General features: G+C 37.1%; 1 protein-coding gene across 4 annotated transcripts in view; it reads left to right on the top strand.

The window, feature by feature from the left end:
- Positions 1-22,708, top strand: part of PDE4D (phosphodiesterase 4D) — a 354,668-nt gene that overhangs the window by 218,702 nt on the left and 113,258 nt on the right. Inside the window, exon 1 of one of the 4 annotated variants that reach the window (XM_036402846.2) lies at positions 6,930-7,190. The exons of the other annotated variants lie outside the window; for them this stretch is intronic. Within the exon in view, the coding sequence (XP_036258739.1) occupies positions 7,126-7,190 (65 nt within the window). The 5' untranslated portion in view covers positions 6,930-7,125. Of the gene's footprint in view, positions 1-6,929; positions 7,191-22,708 lie in introns of those variants that run through there. 4 annotated transcript variants of the gene reach the window in all.

Raw genomic sequence — 22,708 nt, 5'->3', positions numbered from 1 at the left:
GTTATATAAACTTACAGGTTTTGTCCTCGCACCATAGAATTTATAAAGTACATCTTAAATTGCCCAAAACCTAGGTTTCTAACATAAAATAGGCAGGGAGCCATAGTCCACAGAAGGATAGATAGACAGCTGAGAGGAGCAGTTCTGTCTGTCTTAAAATAGATGTCTGAATCATGGAAACAGACTACCCCAGCAAGTGCCTATCAGAGCTATCTCTAGCAGGAGCCTAGCTGACCAGTTTAAATGAGCAACCAATCCTCTGGCAGCTCAAGGCTAGTGAGAAAACTCCTTTCTTAGTGTGCCTTGTTTAACTCTCAGTGAATAATTCATGACAAGTAATGTACTCTCAATGTAACCTTCATTTGTTCTGATAGAAGCTCTCCAGTAACTTGCAACTTTTTTAAATACATAGGTTTTTTTTCCTTTAATTACAGCTTTGAGTTTGACAGTTTTGCATTACAAATTGAACACATTTTGTACTTTTGAGTGTTCATATAAAAAGTTTGGGGTTTTTTTCTTTTTTCACCTCATACAAGCCAGGTTAAACCTTTGGAGTTTTCCATACCTCAAAAACAAACAGAAGTGAAACATGAGTAGCAAATTTTATACAAATTCAAGAGGATTTTTTGAAACACAAGTGTCATGGAGGTAGGCTTCCTCTTCAAGCAAGGCTTTGTAACATAATGCATAATTTAGATTTAATTTTAGTTCCTGACATTTTTCTGAAGGACTTAGAAGTATGGATGATGTCATTCCACCAAACAAGAGTCTTATCCATGTCTGACTCATTCAGGCCATGATCCCATACCTGTGGATGCCAAGTTTCCAGTGAAGGACATAGAGAAATCCACTCCACTGTTTTGTAGAGAACCCTTCTGTTATACTAATGTGGTTACCTCACCTCAGATTTGCTTTCAGAATGACTTTCTGACGGTAAAAGTTAATTGTTTCCAAAAAGACAAAATGTTACAGAAACATTCGTTTTAGAGTATGCATGGCTGGGTTGGGCAGGTTTTCTGTTAATGTTTGGTTTTTGTTCTAGACAAGACAAAATCAGAAAAAAGATAAAAGTGCTTTACTATATAAGGCTAGCTAACATGCATAAAATTTAAATATAAACTTTCACATTGTGCGTACTACAAGTTTTGTTTGCCTGAAACAGTGGTCTGTGTGTACTCTTGGAATACATGGTGGTATTCCTCAGTCTTCCAACCTTCTCTTGTTAATCTCACACTATCCCATTCTTCTGAACAAGATGATGATGAAAGAAAGCATATCTTACAAAATATAATGGTTCTCTGATAGTGAGCCTGACACTCGAGAGTGACTTTGTCCAGAACCAGTCCTAATTATGAAAACTTTGTAAAAGAAATACAATTCTCTCTTGCCTTTCCTAGCAGCCACTGCTTCATTTGGAAAAAATAAAAAAAAAAAAAAAGGAAGAGAAAAAATGAAAAAATGTTAGTCCACTTTTTTTTTAGGTTAAAACAGCTGGCATAATTTTCTTGGAAACCATAGCTACTGCTTAACTCCCTACTGAGTTGAGTATGAACCACCAATGTTTATTTTTAAGCAACTATAGTCTGAGTTTGTGTGGAGCAAATAGTTCAAAAACAGAAAGTCTGATGGAAACATTGATAGATTTTTCCTTTAACCTTGTAATTAGTGCTGTATTGCTGCAGTAAAATCCATTTAGATCTGACAAAATCTATGTTTTTATAATGCAACCTGTATTTTTATATGTCTATATGTTTATATATCTATATATATATATATATACCCATGGTTCAATCTGGGGGGAGTTTTTATGTTTATTTAAAAAAAAATAAAATATAAAAACAGCCTGACACACTAGGCAGCCTTAGCTCAGCTGAAGTTCAAAGTCTGCTAGGAGGGTAGTATTTAATTTTAGGCTATTCGCTGGTATACAATGTTAATCCAACATTAGCAGGTATCATTTATTCCAGCCTTAATGACTGATGTGTAACTGTAGACCACAGCATAGCTGATGGCACTGCTTGCCCAGAATATAATGTTTCTCAGAAAAAAATTGTTCTCCTACTCCTAAAAATTAGCTATTTTTATTTTCTTTTTGAATCTCTAGCAATGAAGATTTGCAAAGGTTCTATTTTTATTTTCGCAATGGAATCTATGTGGACCAGCAATGGTCAGTTAGTACTAAGGTTGCTAACTCTAATTGCATAACTGATTAAATGAAATAAAAAGTAGGCAGGAATAAAGGCAGAAGGACATGTTTTCAGTCTGACACACACATATATATATATATATCATGAACCTGACTTTGCTGTGTAAGGGAGCGAGGCACAGTGAGGCCTCTCTGACTCTCACCTCCTACTCATGGTACAGCTCAGGCAGCAGCAAAGGAAACTGAGATCAAGCATCTTCAGACGAGGCATGGTATTAGAACTGGGTATTCTTACAGAAGACGCTCTCTGCCATGAAGTCCATGAGGAGTTTTGCACATTTAATTCTGTGTAAGGCCTTTTAGAGCACATAGTAACTTTGTTTACACAGCAGACTCTGAGCTAATACACCATATTTATAAGTTGGGTAGCTCAATCCAGGCAGCTAGATGTGAGTGGATACAGAAAGGAAACACCAGTGGCATATGTCATGTTTCTGCTGTGCCCTTTGGTTTGCCTTTTTTCATTCTTATGAATTTTACACTCCAGTTATCATTACATTTTTTAGTTCTCTTACTTATGCAGTTATGTGCAACTTTTTCCTCTGTGCTAAAGGACTCCGGTCAAAAGGGAATATGCTCTTACCTAGACATGAATCACAAAGTTTAGTTTCTGGAATTCTAAACCTGCAAAAAAGTGTTTTTAAAATCACTTGCTATGTTGAGCAGTGGCAAAATCTGCAACTGGGTTAAACATTTGTTTCTCAAATTCTCTGACTTAATACTTGTTTTAGAAAGATACATCTCCTGAACCTACACCTACATGACTAGTTCTTAGACCCACTCATGCAGGTAATATAAGAACATTTTGTTAATCTTTTCTGTCCTTCAGCTTGTTATGCAGTACAGGACAATAAGAGGATAATCCAGTCTGTGGATGAGCTAGAATGAACTGTGCAACTTAAGAGTTTCACAAAACTAATTGGTGTGGTGCTTAGTTTGTGAAAAAATCTTTCCTCCAGTGGAATGTGTTCTCCAGCGGATTGGAAATGTTGATTCCAAGTTTAAATGCATATTCTTTATTTATTGAAAACTGTATTTCACATAAATGTGGAAACTGGAAAGTATATATGAAGAAAGCAAAGATACAAATTGTGAGCAAGACCAGATGCAACAGTAACTAAGAAACAACATGGGTAGCCCTTATTGAATGAGCCCAGCTCCAGATTTTTAAAGATATTTTAGCTATCCTACTTGAAAAAAAACCAGGGTGAAGCTAAGATTACATATCAAAAGGCAGCAGATTGTTTTATAGCTTTCATTTGGTGTGTATTCCAAACGCCACACTTAAGAGCCCAGTTGTTATTTATGTCCGAAGGCTTGAAGTTGTGAATCCATTTCTTCAGCTTGCATAGAGCAGCAATAATCTGGCTCCTATTGTGTGTTTTTTTCATCAGTTTGATGTCCAAGCGCTTTTCAAGCAGCATTATGTGGGTCATCCCTGTTTTACAAACTAGGAAGACAAAACTCAGAATGTTTAAGCAAGTTTTCCATAACCTGAAGAAAGAGATGTTTCCAAGCATGGAACAAAAGAATCATTCCTCTACCTCATTCCCTAAGCCATGCTTTTGGCAATTCATTTTAATATTCGATTCTTTGCACTGTAGCAAATGCAAAGAATAATTCAATTAGTTACTAATTTGAAGATAAGTAAGATTAATGTGCACACTAAATGTAAGTGTGCACAAAGTGGGCTGAATCCAGCACAATTTTCATTTAATGGTGTTTCGTTTCTGTGTCTTTTTTCCTTAGACCTTTTAACTATACAGCTAAAACCTCAGTTGATGATACATGCAGATAAAAATTATTGTTGTTTTTCTTGTTTCTTTTATTATTAGTGTATTTAGTGGTACTGAATGTCTCCATCTTTTAGTAGTTTCATTAATTTAAAATATTTTCTTCATTATATTTATTATGCAATCAACACTTGCCTTAAACATGGTGGCATCCTAACACTTCTCTTCCAAAACCTTTTTCCTGCTACCATAAAAAAATAAAAGAATTCCAAAAAGGAAAAAAATATAGGTTTGTTATGGGTTCTTTTTAAGTTACAGGATTACATGCACAAATCAGCTATTTAAACAATGGTCATTTTTCTTTTTATTCTCTTAACTTTCCTTTATTCTTTTTTCTCTTAATTCCTCAAATTATGAGGAATTTAGAGTTTTTATTATTTGACCTCAAATACAAAAATAAATGCTACACCATCTTCTACGAGCACAGTGGACTAGTATTCTCCTATCTTTACTAAAGCTTAGACAATTCTGCCTTTGTTGTTACTTGTAGCACAACAGATTTTATGTATGAATTAGAACCTATTGTTAACTGCCAAAGTTGTTCTAATGGGTTCTCTAGAAACCTCTCTAGAAAAAGATTAGCCTTTCCTATGATGAATGTTAAGAGACTCCTTTGTTTTAGCTTCCTCAAAGTCAACTGATTAATTTTAGATAAGATTAACATTCCCTAGAGGTCTGTGAGCTCTCCTTCCTACTGGAAGACTCCTGTTTCTGGGGGTAGCCTATGAGTCTAAGGTTGGTCCCTGAAGACAGTCTCTGCTTTAGCCACTTGAAGTATGGTTGCTTAATATATATTTCATAATAGTTGAAGTTAATAGGCACTTGGAGAACAAGAGTTTATTTCTAAAGAGGTGAGGATGGAGACTAACAAAGAAAACAGGTTTGCAGTGGGTGTTAGTTAATGAGATGGAGAACTGTGACCCCACAAGGACTTTTTTCTCTCAACTGACATTGAAAAGCAGTGACTCAAATTCAGCACCTGCAACTAGAATGTATTCAAACTGTAGCAGTAGTAGTGTTTAGTATCTATATATGTTAATATCTCTCGTCATATTTCTAGTAACTACAAGTAAGAGGCAGCATCTTGTCTGATACACTATTGAAAACAGACCATCCTGAGATATTAACTGTGTTGCAGAGCAGAAATAGCCTTTGAATATTCCATTTCAGTATAGTATTGCAAAAAACTTAGTCAAAAGCTCAATTTTGCCTAATTTTGTTTTCCTTTGTAAAATTGGAATAATGTTTATAGTTATAAAATATAAATAATCAACAAACAAAAATAAAAAAATAGCCAGGTATTCTGCAACAGTCAAGGATCTGTATTTTATCTTTTTTTTTAAATGACCTATTCTGTCTGTTAAAGAAATAAAAAAGTTTCACAACATGGTGCCTGATTTATGTGCACTTCTATAGATGTGTGACCTGCACAGTGGCAGACCCAACTGTTACTAAAGGTCCTATGACTGTATGACCCTTCGAGCTAAATTTACCACAGATGCCTTTTCCATTCATTGAAGCTAACTATTTTGATTCTACAGAATTCCTAAAAAAGGTCCTTTGCAAGTCACTAAGTGATATTTGAGAGATAAGTGCCAGTAAACATGGAAAACGTGAAGAACAGAACGCAGAACAAGAAACATTATTAACATTCCTTCTGCTGTTGTGGAACAATTTGTATGCAGATCACCAGCAAAAGCCTCCAGGCCAGTTAGGATCTTTCCTGGTGATATACAGTGTAGTTGGTAATAGATTTTATTGTACTGTTATAAAATAAAGTACAAAGGTTCTAGAGAGCCTTACACACATTCAAATTTGATTAATTTTTTGATCTTTTGATGCATAATCTGTTTATCATGTTTTTCTTCTATTTGCCAAGTCTATATAAATTTTATAAAAGCAATCTTCAGTGCTTGTTTTCACTATTAACGTAGATGCACTCTCATCCAAAATAACGTACTGCAACACTTGTAAGAGACTGCAAAGGAATGGCTATTAAGCATGTCAACACTTGTTCAGCAATAAATTTGTTCTTTCAATGTTCTTTCAGTTTAAAACCAATTCTAACACTGTTCAGATCATTTTCAAAAATGTTTAAATTAAACAATATAATCCCTGTTTTGTTTGCTGCCTTTCCCCCTCCTTTAACACTGAAATTGCCAAATATCAACATAGGAATTAACTCAAAGTTTTTATGATAATTTTTTGAGCAGAAATTCTAAATGCAAAATTGTTTTGTAAGGCATAAACTATTAATGTAATTATTATAACAGCAAAAGATATCTGCAGTACAGCAGAAATGATGTCATGTTATAGTTCTTCAACTAAGGCATTTTGTCCTTCAGTGATTAATAATCACTATCTGTATGTGTGTTTGACTTTAACAGTCTACAAGGAATTTAATTTTTACTTAACTTCCCCCCCAGGGTTCTCAATGCCTTTCAGACAGGGAATGCTTTCTGGTTTGTGAAGTTAGATAATAGTACTTTTTAACAGTATCTAAGCAAGTGTTAGGAGAAAGAGAAAGGGAAGAGTTACATTTCTGGGTGAGGGTTTTAGTTGATTTGGAATGAAAAAAAATCTTTGTTCCTTTCTTTACTCCACAGAGACTAATTTATCTAGCATGTCTGTAAGTGGAATTTCTTTGCAAACTCAGAAATGTTACTATAACTTACATTCATCCTTTCCTTTCATTTATTATCCAGAAGTATTTTTTCTTCTTCTTTTTTTTTTTTTTTTATTTCATGTTATTGACCTTTAAACCTGTTGTTATCAAACTCAAAGAAAGAGATAGGGACTCTTTTCAGCTGCCTTCATTCTCATGTGACCTGAAGGGAGAATAGGTTCAAAATAGACTAGTTCCTCCCAGGGCAATACAAGACAGAGGAGAAAAGCACTGTCATTTCCGAACAGCACCGTGCTAGAGTAAACTCAGCATGAAAAAGGAAGGAGTTGCAGCATGTTAGAATTCTTCCTCCACAGCCTGGATTTTTACACAAGACGGATTTGGAGGGTGTTAAAAAGCAGAGGATTTTTAAAAACACTTTGAAATGGAGTACTTTGAGAATGAGCTTTTTAAGGACAACTGACATCTGACTGCTAGTAATACTGAAGGAATTTTTCAAAATGAGCATTGTTATGAAGCCAAGATCCCGATCTACCAGCTCCTTAAGGACTGCCGACGCAATGTGGTAATGTGGCTCGCTTGTTTCTTTCAGGATCTCTATTATGGCACGGAGATATGTCCCAAGAAAGTCACAGGCTTTAATTTTGATTTGATAGGTATTGCATAGTTATTGAAGATGTTCAGCTGCTGAGCTGCACAATTATTAATAAGGAACAAAATTATGTAGCTTTTTGTTGTAAAATACAATCTATTTAATTTTTAAAAAGAGAACCCTTTTGGTACTTTTTGTAGCATATAACACAGATTTTACCCATTCAGCAGTCGGGTTCCATCCTTACAGTTAGAGATGCCATCTAAAAATCCTCAGTACACTTATTTCTGTAAGAGAAATCATAACACAGAGCTTGCATTTCTGGAGGCTGGAGAGTAAAATGAAGTTATAGGGTGTGTGAGCTATTTTGGGATGCTTACATTTTGCTGCATAAACAGACTGACTGATAGAGATGTGTCCTGGGAAGCAGCAGACTTTGTTGCAGCATGTGTGAGACTGTGCTGTGTTATGCTTCATGTGTTTCCCCTGCTCTCTGAGGCTTAGAGGGGTAGAAATGGTCTGTGATATTGATCTGTCTGTAATAATTTTCTTGCATTTTTTTCAGTTATTAATCATCAAAGCTTTGTCTTTTGAATAATTCTTTTTTCTTTATTCTTTTTAAGCATCACTTCATGCTTTTTAAAACTTGGTAGGCACTGACAGGACAGCTTTCTATGAAGTATGAGAAATAAATTCCATTTACTCTCTTAATGTGTCCCACATTTTGTTCTTCTCTCTCTGTCTTAATGAAACCACCATAATTTTAATAAACACATACTAGACTAATTGTACAGAGCTACATTTTACAGGTAGAAAAGATGTATTTTAAAATATAGCTTTTTAATATGTAAATGGCTAATGTGTTACTGAGGGATAGACTAATGACTAAATACAGTTCTTTGTGAGGATATACATCCAGTTAATTGAATATTAGCCTTATAAAACCTTTATGTTTCAAATAGTTTTGGCTCTGAGCTAAAGCCATGTCAGTACTACTGTTAAAGGAGTTGGAATTTCTTCCAGCTACCTTTTACTGAAACCATTTTGCAGTAAAAGGAAATTAAACAAGTACACTACTCAATCTTAAGAGTAGTCCTAGTTGCTCTCAGAAAGTGCTAAGGCAGAGTTCTGCTGAAATAAATGCAGTAAGTAGTGTCTCTATGTCTTTATTAGAATTCAGTGCCATGTTTGCAAACTAAATATTGCTAATGTGCTGCATTCTGTGGGGTGCCTCCAAGGAAGTGAGCTAAAACATACATACCTTAGCTATTACGTACAACTGTGCAAATAAATCAAAATGAGGACCTCTGATTAAGTTTGCCTTTTTTTTTTCAGTTGATGACTGCCTCCATTAATTCGTGCAGGGAATTTTTCTTGCAAAAAAATTAGAAGGGAAAAAAATCCTTGTAACTAATAGTTGCAGGCTAATTTGGGCACCAAGTATTCTGTCTAAAATACCTTCCTGCCTCCCTTTTGTTGCTGTGGCCTTTAGTCATAGCGCTAATCTGATATCTGAGAATACCTGTTCTGCTGGTTGTAAAATGGGAGTCCTCCGCTACCCGGCTATTTGGGAATGCGACCTGAGCTCAGAGGTGGCTCTCAGGGAGACACTTGAAGGCTACTGGAGAGGGTACATGCTGTTCTGTGGCGGTGTGGAGCAAAGCCAGGCAGGCCCTGTCCCAGCCAGAGGGAAAACGGAGTGCAGAGATAAGAGACAATGGGCGGGAACTGCCCACACCGAGCTCAGCTGCCTGGGGCAGATGGCAGCTGATCCCAGCTCACCCTGCCCCTCTGCCCAGCTCACCCTGCGCCACTGCCCAGCTCACCCTGCCCCTCTGCCCAGCTCACCCTGTCCCACTCACTGCCCAGCTCACCCTGCCCCACTCACTGCCCAGCTCACCCTGCCCCTCTGCCCAGCTCACCCTGCCCCATTCACTGCCCAGCTCACCCTGTCCCATTGCCCAGCTCACCCTGCCCCATTCACTGCCCAGCTCACCCTGCCCCTCTGCCCAGCTCACCCTGCCCCACTCACTGCCCAGCTCACCCTGTCCCACTCACTGCCCAGCTCACCCTGCCCCTCTGCCCAGCTCACCCTGCCCCACTCACTGCCCAGCTCACCCTGCCCCACTCACTGCCCAGCTCACCCTGCCCCACTCACTGCCCAGCTCACCCTGCCCCACTCACTGCCCAGCTCACCCTGTCCCACTCACTGCCCAGCTCACCCTGCCCCTCTGCCCAGCTCACCCTGCCCCACTGCCCAGCTCACCCTGTCCCATTGCCCAGCTCACCCTGTCCCATTACCCAGCCAGCCTCCTTCCAGCTGGGCATGAGTAGGACCAGCTTCCAAACCATCTGCTTGACTTGGCTTTGTGTGCCTTGCTGCCTGAATCTGTGGGTTTGTACCCCCTGGGTCAACACCTTCCTGCAGTTCTCCAGGAGAGAGTAACAATAGTAAAGTCTTGCCACAGTATTAGTGCTTAGGGAAACATTAAATCAGGGTTAAATCAGAAGCACTGGTAGGTGTTCAGGCCAGAAAACAGGAAGAGCATAATTATTTTTGAATCTCATTGGGAGAAATAGCTACTCACTTTTCATAGTTGAGGAAGGTTTATTAAACCTTATCAAAAACACAACAGAAGACTGAATAAAGAAAAAAGGTTACGGTGCTGGGAGCAAAAGATTTTCCCTGCCATGTGCTCAGTCCACTCATAAATGGAAATTTTTTTCCGTTTTAACCCTTTAACCCTTCCCAAAGTTCTGTCCATTAACCCCTTCTTCACTGTCCAGTGGTGGAGAACCCTTCCTCAGACCCTGACTGGAGGTCAGATGTCACCATAGTGACAAGCCACATGTCTCAACTCCACCTGCCCCTTGATAACCACATGAGGGGGTAAAACATAACTATAAATCTATAAAGATTTTCTTAACCTATATATATATATACATGTTATTTGCCCATTAATTGTGAGAGTCACTCATCGCATTACCCATCTATCACATCTTGATATAGTGATCCCACTCTATGTAAGAGGAGCAGGAGTGCCTGGGAGGAAGGAGATGGGTCTCAAGAACACAGGGACTTGACTGAGAGGATTGTTTTAAAGTATGGACGCCCCGCTTGCAAGGGTTTGAGAAAAAATGATCCTAGATTTTCTCTACCATTTCTCATGTGAATAAAGTTCCTGTGAAGGTCAGAAACTGGGCTCCCAACACACAGAGGCTAGTGAAAGGATAGAAGAGATGTGAACATAAGACAGAGAAACCTCTGCTCTTGGTGCCCGGAAATCAGACTCCCTTTTTGTCCAAAAGATACAGTAAGTTCAGTGTAAAAGTATATGTGTGGTAAAAGCATGATATTCTTTTCAGTATCAATATTAGAAAGCAATTAAAGGGTATCTCCACGTGTGGTATTTTGATGGGTGCCCCAGCTGACTTGGAGCAGATGCAGGAGGGCCTGGGCTGTGCTCGTGCCTCCCCTTTAAAGCTGCATGGGTTGGGGATGGCTGATGTTTACTGTGATGGTAGGGTCGGCAGGCAAACCTTCTCTTTCCGATATGGCTTGTTAAATTTATCCTGGTGTTATGCTGACTGAAGTAAAAGCAGATGGCTGGTATTTATACAGAACAAGAAAGTGACTTATATAAGGGTTATTACCTGTTATGTTATTGCTGCTCAATTCTACCACCCGTTCCCACTCATTCCAAAATTCAGGGTGTGATAGTGAAGTATGGTTTTATATCATAAATCTTCTGGAGAATAATCTAGAGGGGATAAATGTTTGTACAGACTTTTCAAATAAGACAATTGATGTGTCTTTTTATTCCAGAGAAGAAATAACAAGGAAGTAAAGAAATCACAGAGAATTAAACTTTGGCCGAGACAGACAAATGATAATATGATTACATTTTCGTGACTATTTGCCACTGACAGTAAAGCAGCAGTGTTCCACTGAAAATGTCATATTTCTGTTGATTTTTTCCTTTTGTAATTGAAAAAAATGTATGAACAAATTAAAAGAATCTAATTGGAAGAACTGAATTAAATTTTTGGAAGCTTAAATTAAATGTTGAGAATGCTTGCTTGATGGCAAGTCAAGTGAGCAGCCTCTGTTGGACAGAACCTACTGCCTGGAAATGGTGCAGCGAATCAGACTTTAGAACTGCCTTCGTTTTTCATTATATATATAACTAGCCACAATTGTCAGCTTTTTCCCACAATTCTTTCTGCATTATGTGACTAGAGATAGCTACACATTTACTTTGTGTGTTGGCATTACTGGGTTTTATTTTGCTTTTGTAACATTGACCAGTTCAGGCTTTTCTGGGTTTGGAATTTAGGATATATTGATCTGCAAAGGGCACAGCCTGTCTAGTGACCCAGAGACCAGAGATCTTCAACAATTCAGCCTGTGGTATTATGTAAAACAATGCATCTGTTCTTACTTAGCTCTAGAAGTGAGTGATATTTCTTGTCTGCAATATAATGGAAATTACTGAAAGATATTGCCAAATATGGATTTCTCAGTCTATGACATATTTATAGATAAGTGGGGCAAATCTGATCTCTTGTATAAACTTTCTCTGACCTTTAATATGTGGATCACAAGAGGAATGCTAAGTAAAGTTTTAGTGAATGGAGACAGCGAAATTCTTGTGGCATAACATCAATGAATGGCATTGTTTCTGGGGCAGAAGAGCTAGTACAAACATATAAGCTGACATTCAGCTGACCTCAGGTAGGTGCACTACTTTCCTGACTTAAAGGTACCATGAAGTACAACTCTGGAATAAGTGTGGCCCAGTCTTTTGGTAGCCCTGTCTGACAGGAGGAAGCTGTGCCCACATCACACTGCTTTGGAGCTGGCCATCCTAAAACAATTCAGTTCCTTGGTAAATCCCTTGGTGCTAGCAAGCCTATTGCCATTACAAAGATGATGAATATATTCAATAAGTGACACTGAATGAGTCATATATGTCAAGGTTATTAAATACAGACATGTATGTACAGTTAGCTGCTGACTTCCAGGATGGGAATCCCACTGCTGGTGAGATCAACCCCAAAACCAGGACACTCCTTGAAGGAATCTTTGTCTACAGGACAGAGAATGTTTACATAGGTAAATGTAACTGTGAACAATATTAATAGCATTCATATCACTTGGCTGCTTAAGGGTTAAGGCTTTTTATTTCTCTGTTGGGTGAATTTGTTTTCCTCTAGAGTTTTATGATTGTCTGTGAGGCATTGTTGGTATTACTTGCCCCTTGTTGGCATATCTTATAAAACTGCTCTTAAACAAAAGAGGGTTGGGACTTTACATAATATCCGATTGCACTTTCAGTAGTTGAAGGTATTGAATAGAGCACACTGGGAAAGTTCAATGCAAGCTGCACACCATTCAAACTCGTATGTAGGGATCGAAGTACAAGTATCATATGTAAAATTGTGGGATTTCTGAAAGTTGAGGAAAGCCTGCAAGCTATAGATATAGTCTTTCCTACGTGAAGTCTGACTCTGATGGACTTCAAAGGTGACTTCATTAAGAAAAATAGGCTTTCGTAAGCAGTATAAGCCTCAAATCTAGATAACCATAGAAATTCAAGGTGGTATATATGCTTTTGTTTATTGTTCAGTGCTAGTGAGGAAGTCTACAACGTCAGCATGACACTATTTTCCAAAGTGGGATATGTTAAAAAGTGTTATTTTTGCAAAATGAAAGGGAAAAATTGCAGTTTTGTCAACAAAGTTGGGGTGGATTTTGAAGTTATCAAGTAGTCTATTTTCTAACAGAATGAGACATGTCCTAATGGGCCTGGCCAATAGTCTTCCTAACCTAGTATTCTGTGATCACTTGTAACAACAGGAATACCTGAGTGCCTGTCCCACCTGAGTCCCAGTCCAGTTTCTGCAGTCCATCACGTTGCCCAGCATTTACTGGTGTTGTATTAGGGATGTTACAGGGTTCACCCTGGTCTTACCTTTTTCAGATTGTCTATGTACCTGTTTGCCTGCAGATTAGCCTAATCTCTTTTCTGAATTTGCTGATAAACTGTCTTCCCCTACAGCCTTCTGACAGCCTTTCACCTGTGTAGGAAAGGGACTTTCTTTAGTGTGCTTTAAGATGAGTTCTGTCATCGCAGCATTTCATGAAAGAGTCTGCATTCACTTATCCAACAGCTTCATGATTCTGTGATGTGCAGTTACAACCTCCTCAGCCTTTTCTTGTAGACATGGAAAAGTTGTAGCCTTCTTAAAATTTTCTAAACAGGCTATTTCCCCATCCCTTGATCATTTTAGGTCCCATTCATTGTATTTCCTCAAAGACTGCTGTGTCCTTGAAATACAGAGACCAAGGCAGGCATTACCCAAGATGTGAGCACACCAACCTTCTCACACAATGGTAAAATTATACCTGTTTTTTTTTTTCACAGCACTTTTGTTGATGTCCAGCATGCTGTTAGCTTTTTTTTTACTGCCATTTCAGGTTGAGCTATATTTTTAAATGATTTTTACTGGTTTTTTTAGTCAATTTTTTGGCATGTTCCCATCTCTGTATTTTTGTAGAGCAGAAGAATTGGAGTTGCCATCATAAAATCCAGTTACTTTAACATTAATATGAGAAGAACTCCTTATTGAAATAACAAATGTGGGGGTTTTTTAAATAAATGAACATTGCAAATCATGCAGAAGAGAACAAACTGCAAAGCGTGACTCCCACAAAGAAAGGTAGTTCCTCCAAAATACTTTCTTTCAAGCTACATCCAGATTAACTCATGTGAAATTCTTTCTCTACCATACACAACCATTTAGTTGTGTTAGAACAATTTAGTTCTCTGCCACTCATTTATGCGTATTAACAATTCACTTTCAATTTTTCTGAAAATATAATCTTGTCTTTAGAGCACAGTTCTCACACCTTCTCCTTGATCACATCTGGTATGTTATCAGCTTGTGGACAAAGCTCTGCTCAAATCTAACAACCATGAAGTGAAGGTGTGACGCTTGGGTGTCTGTCCCTAGTGTGAAATAAGGGAGAGGACAGCAAGTTCCATGGGGAACTCACTTGACATCTCAGCTGAATGACCAAATGCCCATTTACAGCTGGCTCGAGTGAGGATAGAAGGTAGTCCCAACCTTGATCAATGTTGAGATACCATGATGGAAGTCTTCTCCCTTGCCTTCCATTACACCATGTCTGAACCAGTTGTTTGCATCTAATTCCACATGGAAGGGTTATCTTTCTTCTACCTTGTATTCTAAGAAGCACAATTATAGTGTAAAGCATAGCAGGTGGGATTCAGCTCATCTAGACAGATTTTTGTCATACCTGGTCTAGTAACCTCTTGGTGGAAAGAAATACTTGCTCTCAGGGTATGACGTGACTGTGACATATTTTAGATGCCTGCCTCTCAGAAAAAGAGGTACTCTTGATCTCAGTGATTTTATCAGCCTAAGCAACACTCAACAAAATGTAATACTTATACATGAAATCTAACTTGTGTGTGGACACCTGCAGTATGCATATATAGCCAGATTAATTATTTCTGATGCAACTAATTTAGCTTATGCTGAATACATGCTTTAATATTTAGTAGTTTTACTATTATCTTATATTATAAGGGGATGATTCACATAACATAAGGGAAGTCCAGTATGGAATAGGAAGTATTAGAACACAACAGCAGGAATAAACCAACTGCTTAGGCTAAATATAGTATTGAAAGAACCTTGCAGTAAAGTGAGGTCAATTCACAACCATGAAATCACTAAGCAGTGATGTCATAATTCCAATGACAACACAAATTACTTAATCTCATTATTGGGATTCCTATCAGAGTTCAGCTATGGTGGTTTCTAATTCAGACTAATGTGCACTAGAACGTTTTTCTTAGGTCACATTACACAACGAGAAATAGATTTCTGCGCTCCTTTATTTGGTACCGTTGCTGATACAGTGAAGATGGGGGCATTAATTACTTATAGGTTCATAGTATGATATTATACGACCTTTTAAATATTTTTGCTTTCATCAAAAATCATGAAAGCTCTTCAGATCTATAATGTACAAAATGACAGAACAGTTTCAGAAGCTAAATGGCAGAAACAGATTTTTTATCTGACCTCATCTTCAAGGATTTGAGAGGCACAGAGAAAAACTGATGACTTAAATTTGTTGCTTCACTATTTCATTTGCAAGGTTTACAATAGCATCTTTTGATGCCTTTACAAATACACTCAAATACTAACACGCTCAAAACTGCACACACTAATTAAAAAATAATTCTCTCTATAGTTATTTAAGAAATACTTTTTCCCTTCTATCAAAGTGTTAAGCATTAAAAAAAAGAAAGATGATTGCTTCAGAAACATTAAAAATTTCCTTTTTCTTTGACAGATCTCTCAAAATAAATCCAGCACAGATCAATTTTAAAAAATTCATTCTAGCTTCATTTTGCTTTGTTTCAATTTAGTAATTTAAAATAATTATTCGAATAAGCTATTTGAATAAAAATTTATCTTAGAGTAGAAAAAAAGGAATTTATTTTTATGAAAAAAATTTTCAGTATTTCTGAAATTTATAGTTTATCCTTAAATTTCTTTTAATGATTGTAAACTTTTTTGTGTTGTTTTTTTTTAAGTTTCAATTTTGGGGTAGTTATATCAGTTTGTCATCTGAATTTTGAAGAACTTCCCATATGCAGTTATATAATAACCTACTGAAAAAATCTCTCTATGCTGTGTACCCAAAACAAGTTTCAAAAAAAGGACCCAAATGCTACATTCCTACAGTACAAAACCTGGTAAAGAGTTGCATGTTGGCGCTTGCTGTAGTGCCCTGGGAGCTGGTGGGATGATGCTGTAACAAGGGCAGTTAACCCTCTGACACTGTGCCAATCTCTGTGGAAGCCCAGTGACTGATTCCCCCTGGTGTTGTACTGCATCCCAGAGCTGCTGCCAGCACCCACCCCCACACACATCAGGGCAGCCTGCAGCAAGCACTTGGGGGAACTTCCTTCGAGAGATGTATGTTGAGAAGTGAACAGCCAGTCACTATGAAAGCTCCTTGGGTGCTGCTGCCCTGAAGAGTCCCCTACACAAGATCAGTTATATAAAAGATCATCTTCTTCTCAGAGCTTTATATTCATAATCATCTTTATTGTCTCAGATGTTTCCACATTTAGTAGTTTTAAGCTCATGAGCTGTGCTTTCATTTGATATGCGGTCTTTCCTTGACTTAACCAACATCTATTTTTCTTTTGTCCTAGCCCTCTATATATGCCTTATTATTGTGTCCTGACACTGTAACTGGTTTAGCCTTCAAAACTTCCAGATATAAAATAGGTATTTTTTATGTGTAAAACTGAGCAATTGTGGTACTGCAGCTTCCATCCTTCCTAGTTCAACATCTCCTGTTTGTTTGACACTCTTATTGCTGTATCATGAACACAGATATTTTCAAATAAGTTTAATTCTTTTAGTATATTTGCACCTTAGATGTATGATGCCTGGAAAGTTGGTCAAATGTCCTTTTGTAGAAATGTGCATATCTACTTGAAATATATCATCTGTATTATACGGTATAATTTACACTTTCCTAGCTTGTATCTGTGTATTTTCCAGGTGTGTCCAGTGAACAAAAAATTTTATTTACTCTGACAAGTTGTATATCTTCACATTTATTGTGAGAAGCCACAGTGTGATAAAGCCTGCATTCCTGATGTTCTATGAGACCAAGTGAAGTGCATCACACTTCCAGAAGTAAACCTCTTGATCTTACTAGTATTTAGTCTTGCTGATTTCATTGCATGCTATCCTGAGGTGTCTGAATTAATCCCTATGCATAAATACCTTTTTTCTTTTCCTGATTCTAACTTTTATTCCAGTCAAATATTTTACTCTCATAAAAATCTTTCTTTCATCAATCTTCTATTGTGTTCTCCCTTAGTATAGCTTGAGTAATTTTTATAGACTCAATTGTAATAGTCACACAACATTCTCAGCTCTCACATTTAAAAATTAAAGATTTAATGATTATAGAAAATATTGTAAATTTCACAAATTAAAAGGTGAGGAAAAGATCTGTTGCTTTTAAAATCTTACAATTTTAAGACAATCCATCCACCTATGCTTGCATAGTCAACATGGGAATTCATATAAGTCCAGAGGACTGTTCAGAAAATCAGAAATGAAATCCTAACACAGACAGGTGCTCCCAGATTTCCTCTGAGCTCTCTCCCCAGGGACTTCTGGGGAGGCTGACCTTCAAGTTTAGACATCTGACCAAACCTCTGCTATTAATTTTCTCTGTGTGATCTTAAAAAAACCTGTTTTTTTCTTTCAAGTATTGCCTTGGGAAAAAAGGCCAAAAAAGAGATTTTTTGGGGTGTATTTACTTCTTGTTCTTGATTAATAAGTATATTTACTTTGCACGTTTTGCATAAAGATGGTGTGATAATGCTTTTATCTGTTAGTGTTGAAGTGTAGACAGGAAAAATGAAATACAGAGGAAGGACATTTGATACACTGAAATGCTGTTTCACAGATGCTAGATAGATTTTGTCCCATTCTTGTGTACAGTTTTTAATAATTTTTAATCTGTTAAATCTGAAATGGCATAAAAACTGTTGGCAGCTATAGCCCCATTTTGTGGAGAGAAATATGATTAAGTAAAGATGAACATTTAAAAGTCAGCAGGCCTGTGCTTGCAGTAAGAGTGTGAGACTCCTATTTAAGCTTCCTCTGACAGACCCAATAAGGGTAGAATGGAACATATTTGCCTATGACAAATGAAAATGTCAGGTCACGAAAGAATAGCAGTAACATCAGTACCTCAGCTGGTAGATGTTCTGGTTATACTCATCAGCAGATGTTTTTTAGTGGCAGAGGCCACATTAGTCTCTTATTGCAATCCTTGCATACTAATTTTGGCTACCAAACACACAGAGTTACCCTGAGAAATTCAGTAGTGGAAAGGGGGAAAAACCCACCATGTTCTTACTGGCTGTAAATTGAACTAAGCCCCTGAAGGTATCACTTGCTGATGCTGGAGACTGAAGACCCTTTTCCCACCTACTTTCACTGTTGCACAAGTTTTCTTCAAATAACTTTCATTGATGTGAAAGCAATTAAAAATGTATAACACCATTCCATTTGAGCATGCTTCTGTAAAGCATGGCCTGAAACTAATTTGCAGTAGGCAATTGGTTGAAAGGAACATTTGTGGAGATGTTAAGGCTTCCAAATGAGTTTCATGTGTTCTTTATGTAATCATCAATTTTACATTACTTTAGTGTTAAAATAGTACTGAATTCTGAAATAGAAACATATAAACTAAAATAATTTGGTTTCCTACTATTCTTTTTATCTCTTCCATGTCATTCAACCTGGACATGAAATAATTCATATAATACAGGTTGCAGTTTCAAATATACTCTGCTCAGTCCTGGCATCTTGTTTACATGAGAACAACTGTTCATTTAAATGGAAAAAAAATCTACACTATAAATTAAGTAAATGCTTATTTACAGCAGCAGACAATTGGATTTTGATAGCTTTTCATTCCTGGCTCATATTCTTTCTCTTGTTCCATCCTTTTATAAATTTCTTTGGGTTTATTTACCCTTTAATACTCACTGTTTCACAATTTAATTTTTCAGAGATTCTGAAAATGTCAAACCAGTCCTGATTGTGTTCTGTCAACAGAACAGGGCTGAAAGGAGAATCGGGTTTGTGTCAGGAACTATTGTGTTTAGTTTCTGTCCAGATTGAATAAAAATGATGTTTCTTTGACTTCTTTTTTGCCTTTATTCTGCAGTATAAACCTCTGCATAAATAAGATAATGAGATAGTAGATGTGTGCCTTTCCTGTGATAAGGGAAAAAACATTCTGGTCAAGTCACTCTGGCTGTTCTTTGGTTTGTTTCTTGGATAGGGAACATTTTGGCTCTGTCTTTCCTTTCATAGCATATCCTTTCATAACTCTCAGTTCTTTCCTTGTGCTTTAAAACACAGACTTTAAAAATTTGAAATGTAATATTTCGGGACACACTGAAACCTGCACTGTAAGTATCCCAATATCTCCAAAGTTTCAGTATTGCTGCTCAGCGCCCATTTCTATAACTACTCTATTAGCTCTAGAAGACAGTCAGTGTCCAAAAAGCTGAGTAGATTGTTACCTTCTCCCTCTCTTTAGTATATTTAAATCCTGATTTGATAGTTTTGTCTGCCTTTAGTTGCTAACAGTTCAGAATATATTTCACAATAGAAAGAAATCTGTGATTTAGAACTCAAAGACAGTAAAGCTGTGTACCCTGTTGTTAACACTGTTAACACTGTTACCAGTTATTGCAGGAAATCCTGGTGATAATAACCATTCATTTTTACCCGCATATAGAGGAAATCTGTCAAGAATCAAGGAGTAATTGACACAGGCTGTGTGTGTGTGGGGCAATTAGAGTAAGGGAAAATATACACAGGATAAGGGGTCTTCTAAAAGTTAGAATATTTTTGAAAGGTGTGAGAAGAGAATACAGGAATCAAAGCCAATGGTCTAAATTTGCTGATCATCAGTGGTAGGCACTAACATTGCATAATTAATTACTTTTCAAAAGTTCAACCTATTCTGTGTCAGTTTTGAAGCAAACTGTTCAGATGCCCTTCATTTAATGAGCTGGAAAATGATGCTGGCTGGCTCAGTGATATTGAAGCTGTGCCCTTCGCAGCCTAGTCTGCAAAAGCTTGTTTTTTGATTTATCCTCTAGGGAACACTGGCCAAGCTAATCTCTGTTTTTGTTTTTGTTTTAATGTCCCTTTTGACATTAGTCAAGACAGGATAGTCACCTCAGCACCATCTGCTCTGAACTCCACGCTGTTAAGGAAAGATCTATTCTTGCCTAGGTTTCAGTATGACCAAAATGACTGTTTAGGTTTGGTGCCACGTAGAGTCCAGGACATTTGAGAAAACATATTAAGTGACTCAGTTGATATTGGCACAGGCACTGTTTTTATGCTTGGTAACACTATGATTACTGACTTAATTGCTGACATATGTTTTCCATTCTTTAAGGGTCAGAGACGTGAGCTGGGAAAACATTAGGAACCACTCTTTGAAACCCTAGTGGTGGTGTCAGCCTTCATAAACTCTTTGCATTTGTGGCAACTCAAATAGCATGATTGCCTATTAAAAGGATTTTTTCTCACAACTGTGATCCTTCTATCAGTCAGTTTGTAACTAATGTTCTTGTTACAAGCATTCACAGAGGGTCCTTCCTGAATTCCACCTGTAGATATCTGCATTCCCATAAGGCCATAGAACCTCAAAATGGTTTGTGTTGGAAGGGACCTTAAAGATCATCTGTCTGTAACCTCCTTGTCATGGTCAGAGGCACCTTTCCTCTGCTAGGTCAGGTTACTGACAGCCTCATCCAGCACATCCCTGAAGACATCCAGGGATGAGATTAACATGGCAGGGTTTAGGCCTTATATTTATCAGCAGTGCCACAGTTTTTCTTTGATTCACAGATAGTAATTACATTTGCATTTTTGGCAAGCAGGATGTTCACAGCTGTGAAGCAATGTATTTTTCTCCTTGGAATATCCATTCTTGAAAAAGGCTGGAAATGAATAACTAGGAAATGACATTTTGTAAAGCCATCACAGCTTTTCATCTTGTCCAAACAGCTTTTCCACCACAGAAAGACTTCCATCCCCCACAGTTTCTCCCCATGTTAGTAAGATGACCATATGACTTTGTTACTGATATTGCACATTTATAGCTTTCTTACAATTATTTTTTTCAAAAGTAAAATATTGCTTTGTATTCATGCTGTTAGTATGGCATATGTATCATTGCATGGGTTTAGATGGATGAGAAGCATTCATTTTTCAGTTTCCAGTAGCTCCTCAGAATGTTTTGCTTCATCACCTAAAATTGATTGATTTCCTAACCAGTAGTTATGTTCTTATTGGTTCCTGGTACTAGAAATAGAAGTTCTGTATGATTCATTGTAACTGAAAGCAAAACACTGTATCTTTTTTAACATTCAGATAGGCCAGCTGCTCTCTCTGCCTCCTCAATTTTTCCTTTTTTCTATTTGAGGTATTGAGCATGGTAATATTTGGGCTTTTACTTCAAAATAAGATTTTATTTTTGTTTAAATATTGTTGGCAACTGGAAATCTAGAATCAAAAAGTGAAGACTTAGTTTTCAAGAACTTTCCAGATGCTTTCAAAAATCCTCAGAAGAGACCACCTAAATAAAACAATAATATTGTGATAATAATTGAAATTCCAGTTCAGATTTTATCTAAAGAAGAAAATCTAAGGGCTATCAGCTCGGAATGTACTTTTGGTCACTAACACATCCTTTTTCTTGAATCTTTAATATGAAGTATTGATAAATACAATTTTGTTTGCTGAAGATAGATCTTTCCTAAAAGGGAAATAAGGCTTGCTTAAAGGATCCTTTATTGTTTCTTCTCCCTTTTCCACACATGTCCAGTCCATTCCCCTTTTTGCCTGCTCCTCCTCTTTTTTAAGTGCGTGAATCTTGTTAGTGATTTTACCATAAAAATACTTGTGAATAATGATTTTGAGAGCAGACTTCTGAAACTCTTTGACCTTGCTATCTCTGTGTGGCTCAGAACCAGCATCTGGTTTCAGAGTTACTTTCTAGTTCATTTGATGTTAAATTAACCTCAGACACTGTATTCATTGATGGTAAATTAAAGGACCCATTTCCTGAAATTTAGCTTTGTGGAATGAGGTGTTGTGCAATATTTTTTATTGCAGGTGCTTGGCAATAAATTAAATCCAGCTTCCCATAAAGGATAGAATATAGAGACAATCACAAACATTACTGAGTAATAGTTCTTAAAGATTTAAATGATACAGATATTCCAATAATTGTATATTTCACCTTCTCACATGCCAGGGAATGGCATGAACTTTAATATTTGAACTATAAGCAAAAATTCTCTGCCTTACCTTGCTTCTTTAAATACTCATTGAGGAATTTATTTAGTTTTAATCAAACATTTAATTTTTCAAACATGCTGTCCCTTAAATTGTACAAGTCCATGTATATTCTGAAAATTTATGCTTACTAAATTGCACTTCTATGTTGATACTGAAGTTCATTAGCAAAAACTGTATTTATTGAATTCTACTTCATTCATGCATTGGAGAAGTCAGATATATTTTTTTTTTCTGTTTCCATTGCTTTAACTATTAAGAATCACTGGAAAATTTCAGAGGAAAATAGTACACAAACCTGCTGTCTTTTTTAATAGTCTGTGTTTCTCATGGATAGACAAAAAGCTCTGTGGGCAAAAAGCCATGGCTGGGAGGGGTAAAAAAAGAATAGTGTGGGAAGATATGTACTGATGAGGCTTCCTTAACGCAAAACTACAAAATTCCCAGGAGGAATACTTTGCCCATGTGCTGTCCTGGCAGTGCTTTATAGTAGGATATTTTAAACACATATTTAGCTACTG

This window comes from Molothrus ater, chromosome Z (assembly GCF_012460135.2).
Source record: "Molothrus ater isolate BHLD 08-10-18 breed brown headed cowbird chromosome Z, BPBGC_Mater_1.1, whole genome shotgun sequence".
In the NCBI taxonomy this organism is placed as follows: domain Eukaryota; kingdom Metazoa; phylum Chordata; class Aves; order Passeriformes; family Icteridae; genus Molothrus; species Molothrus ater.
The sequence above is the reverse complement of the archived record's forward strand: the minus strand, read 5'-3'. Positions and strand labels throughout refer to the sequence as shown.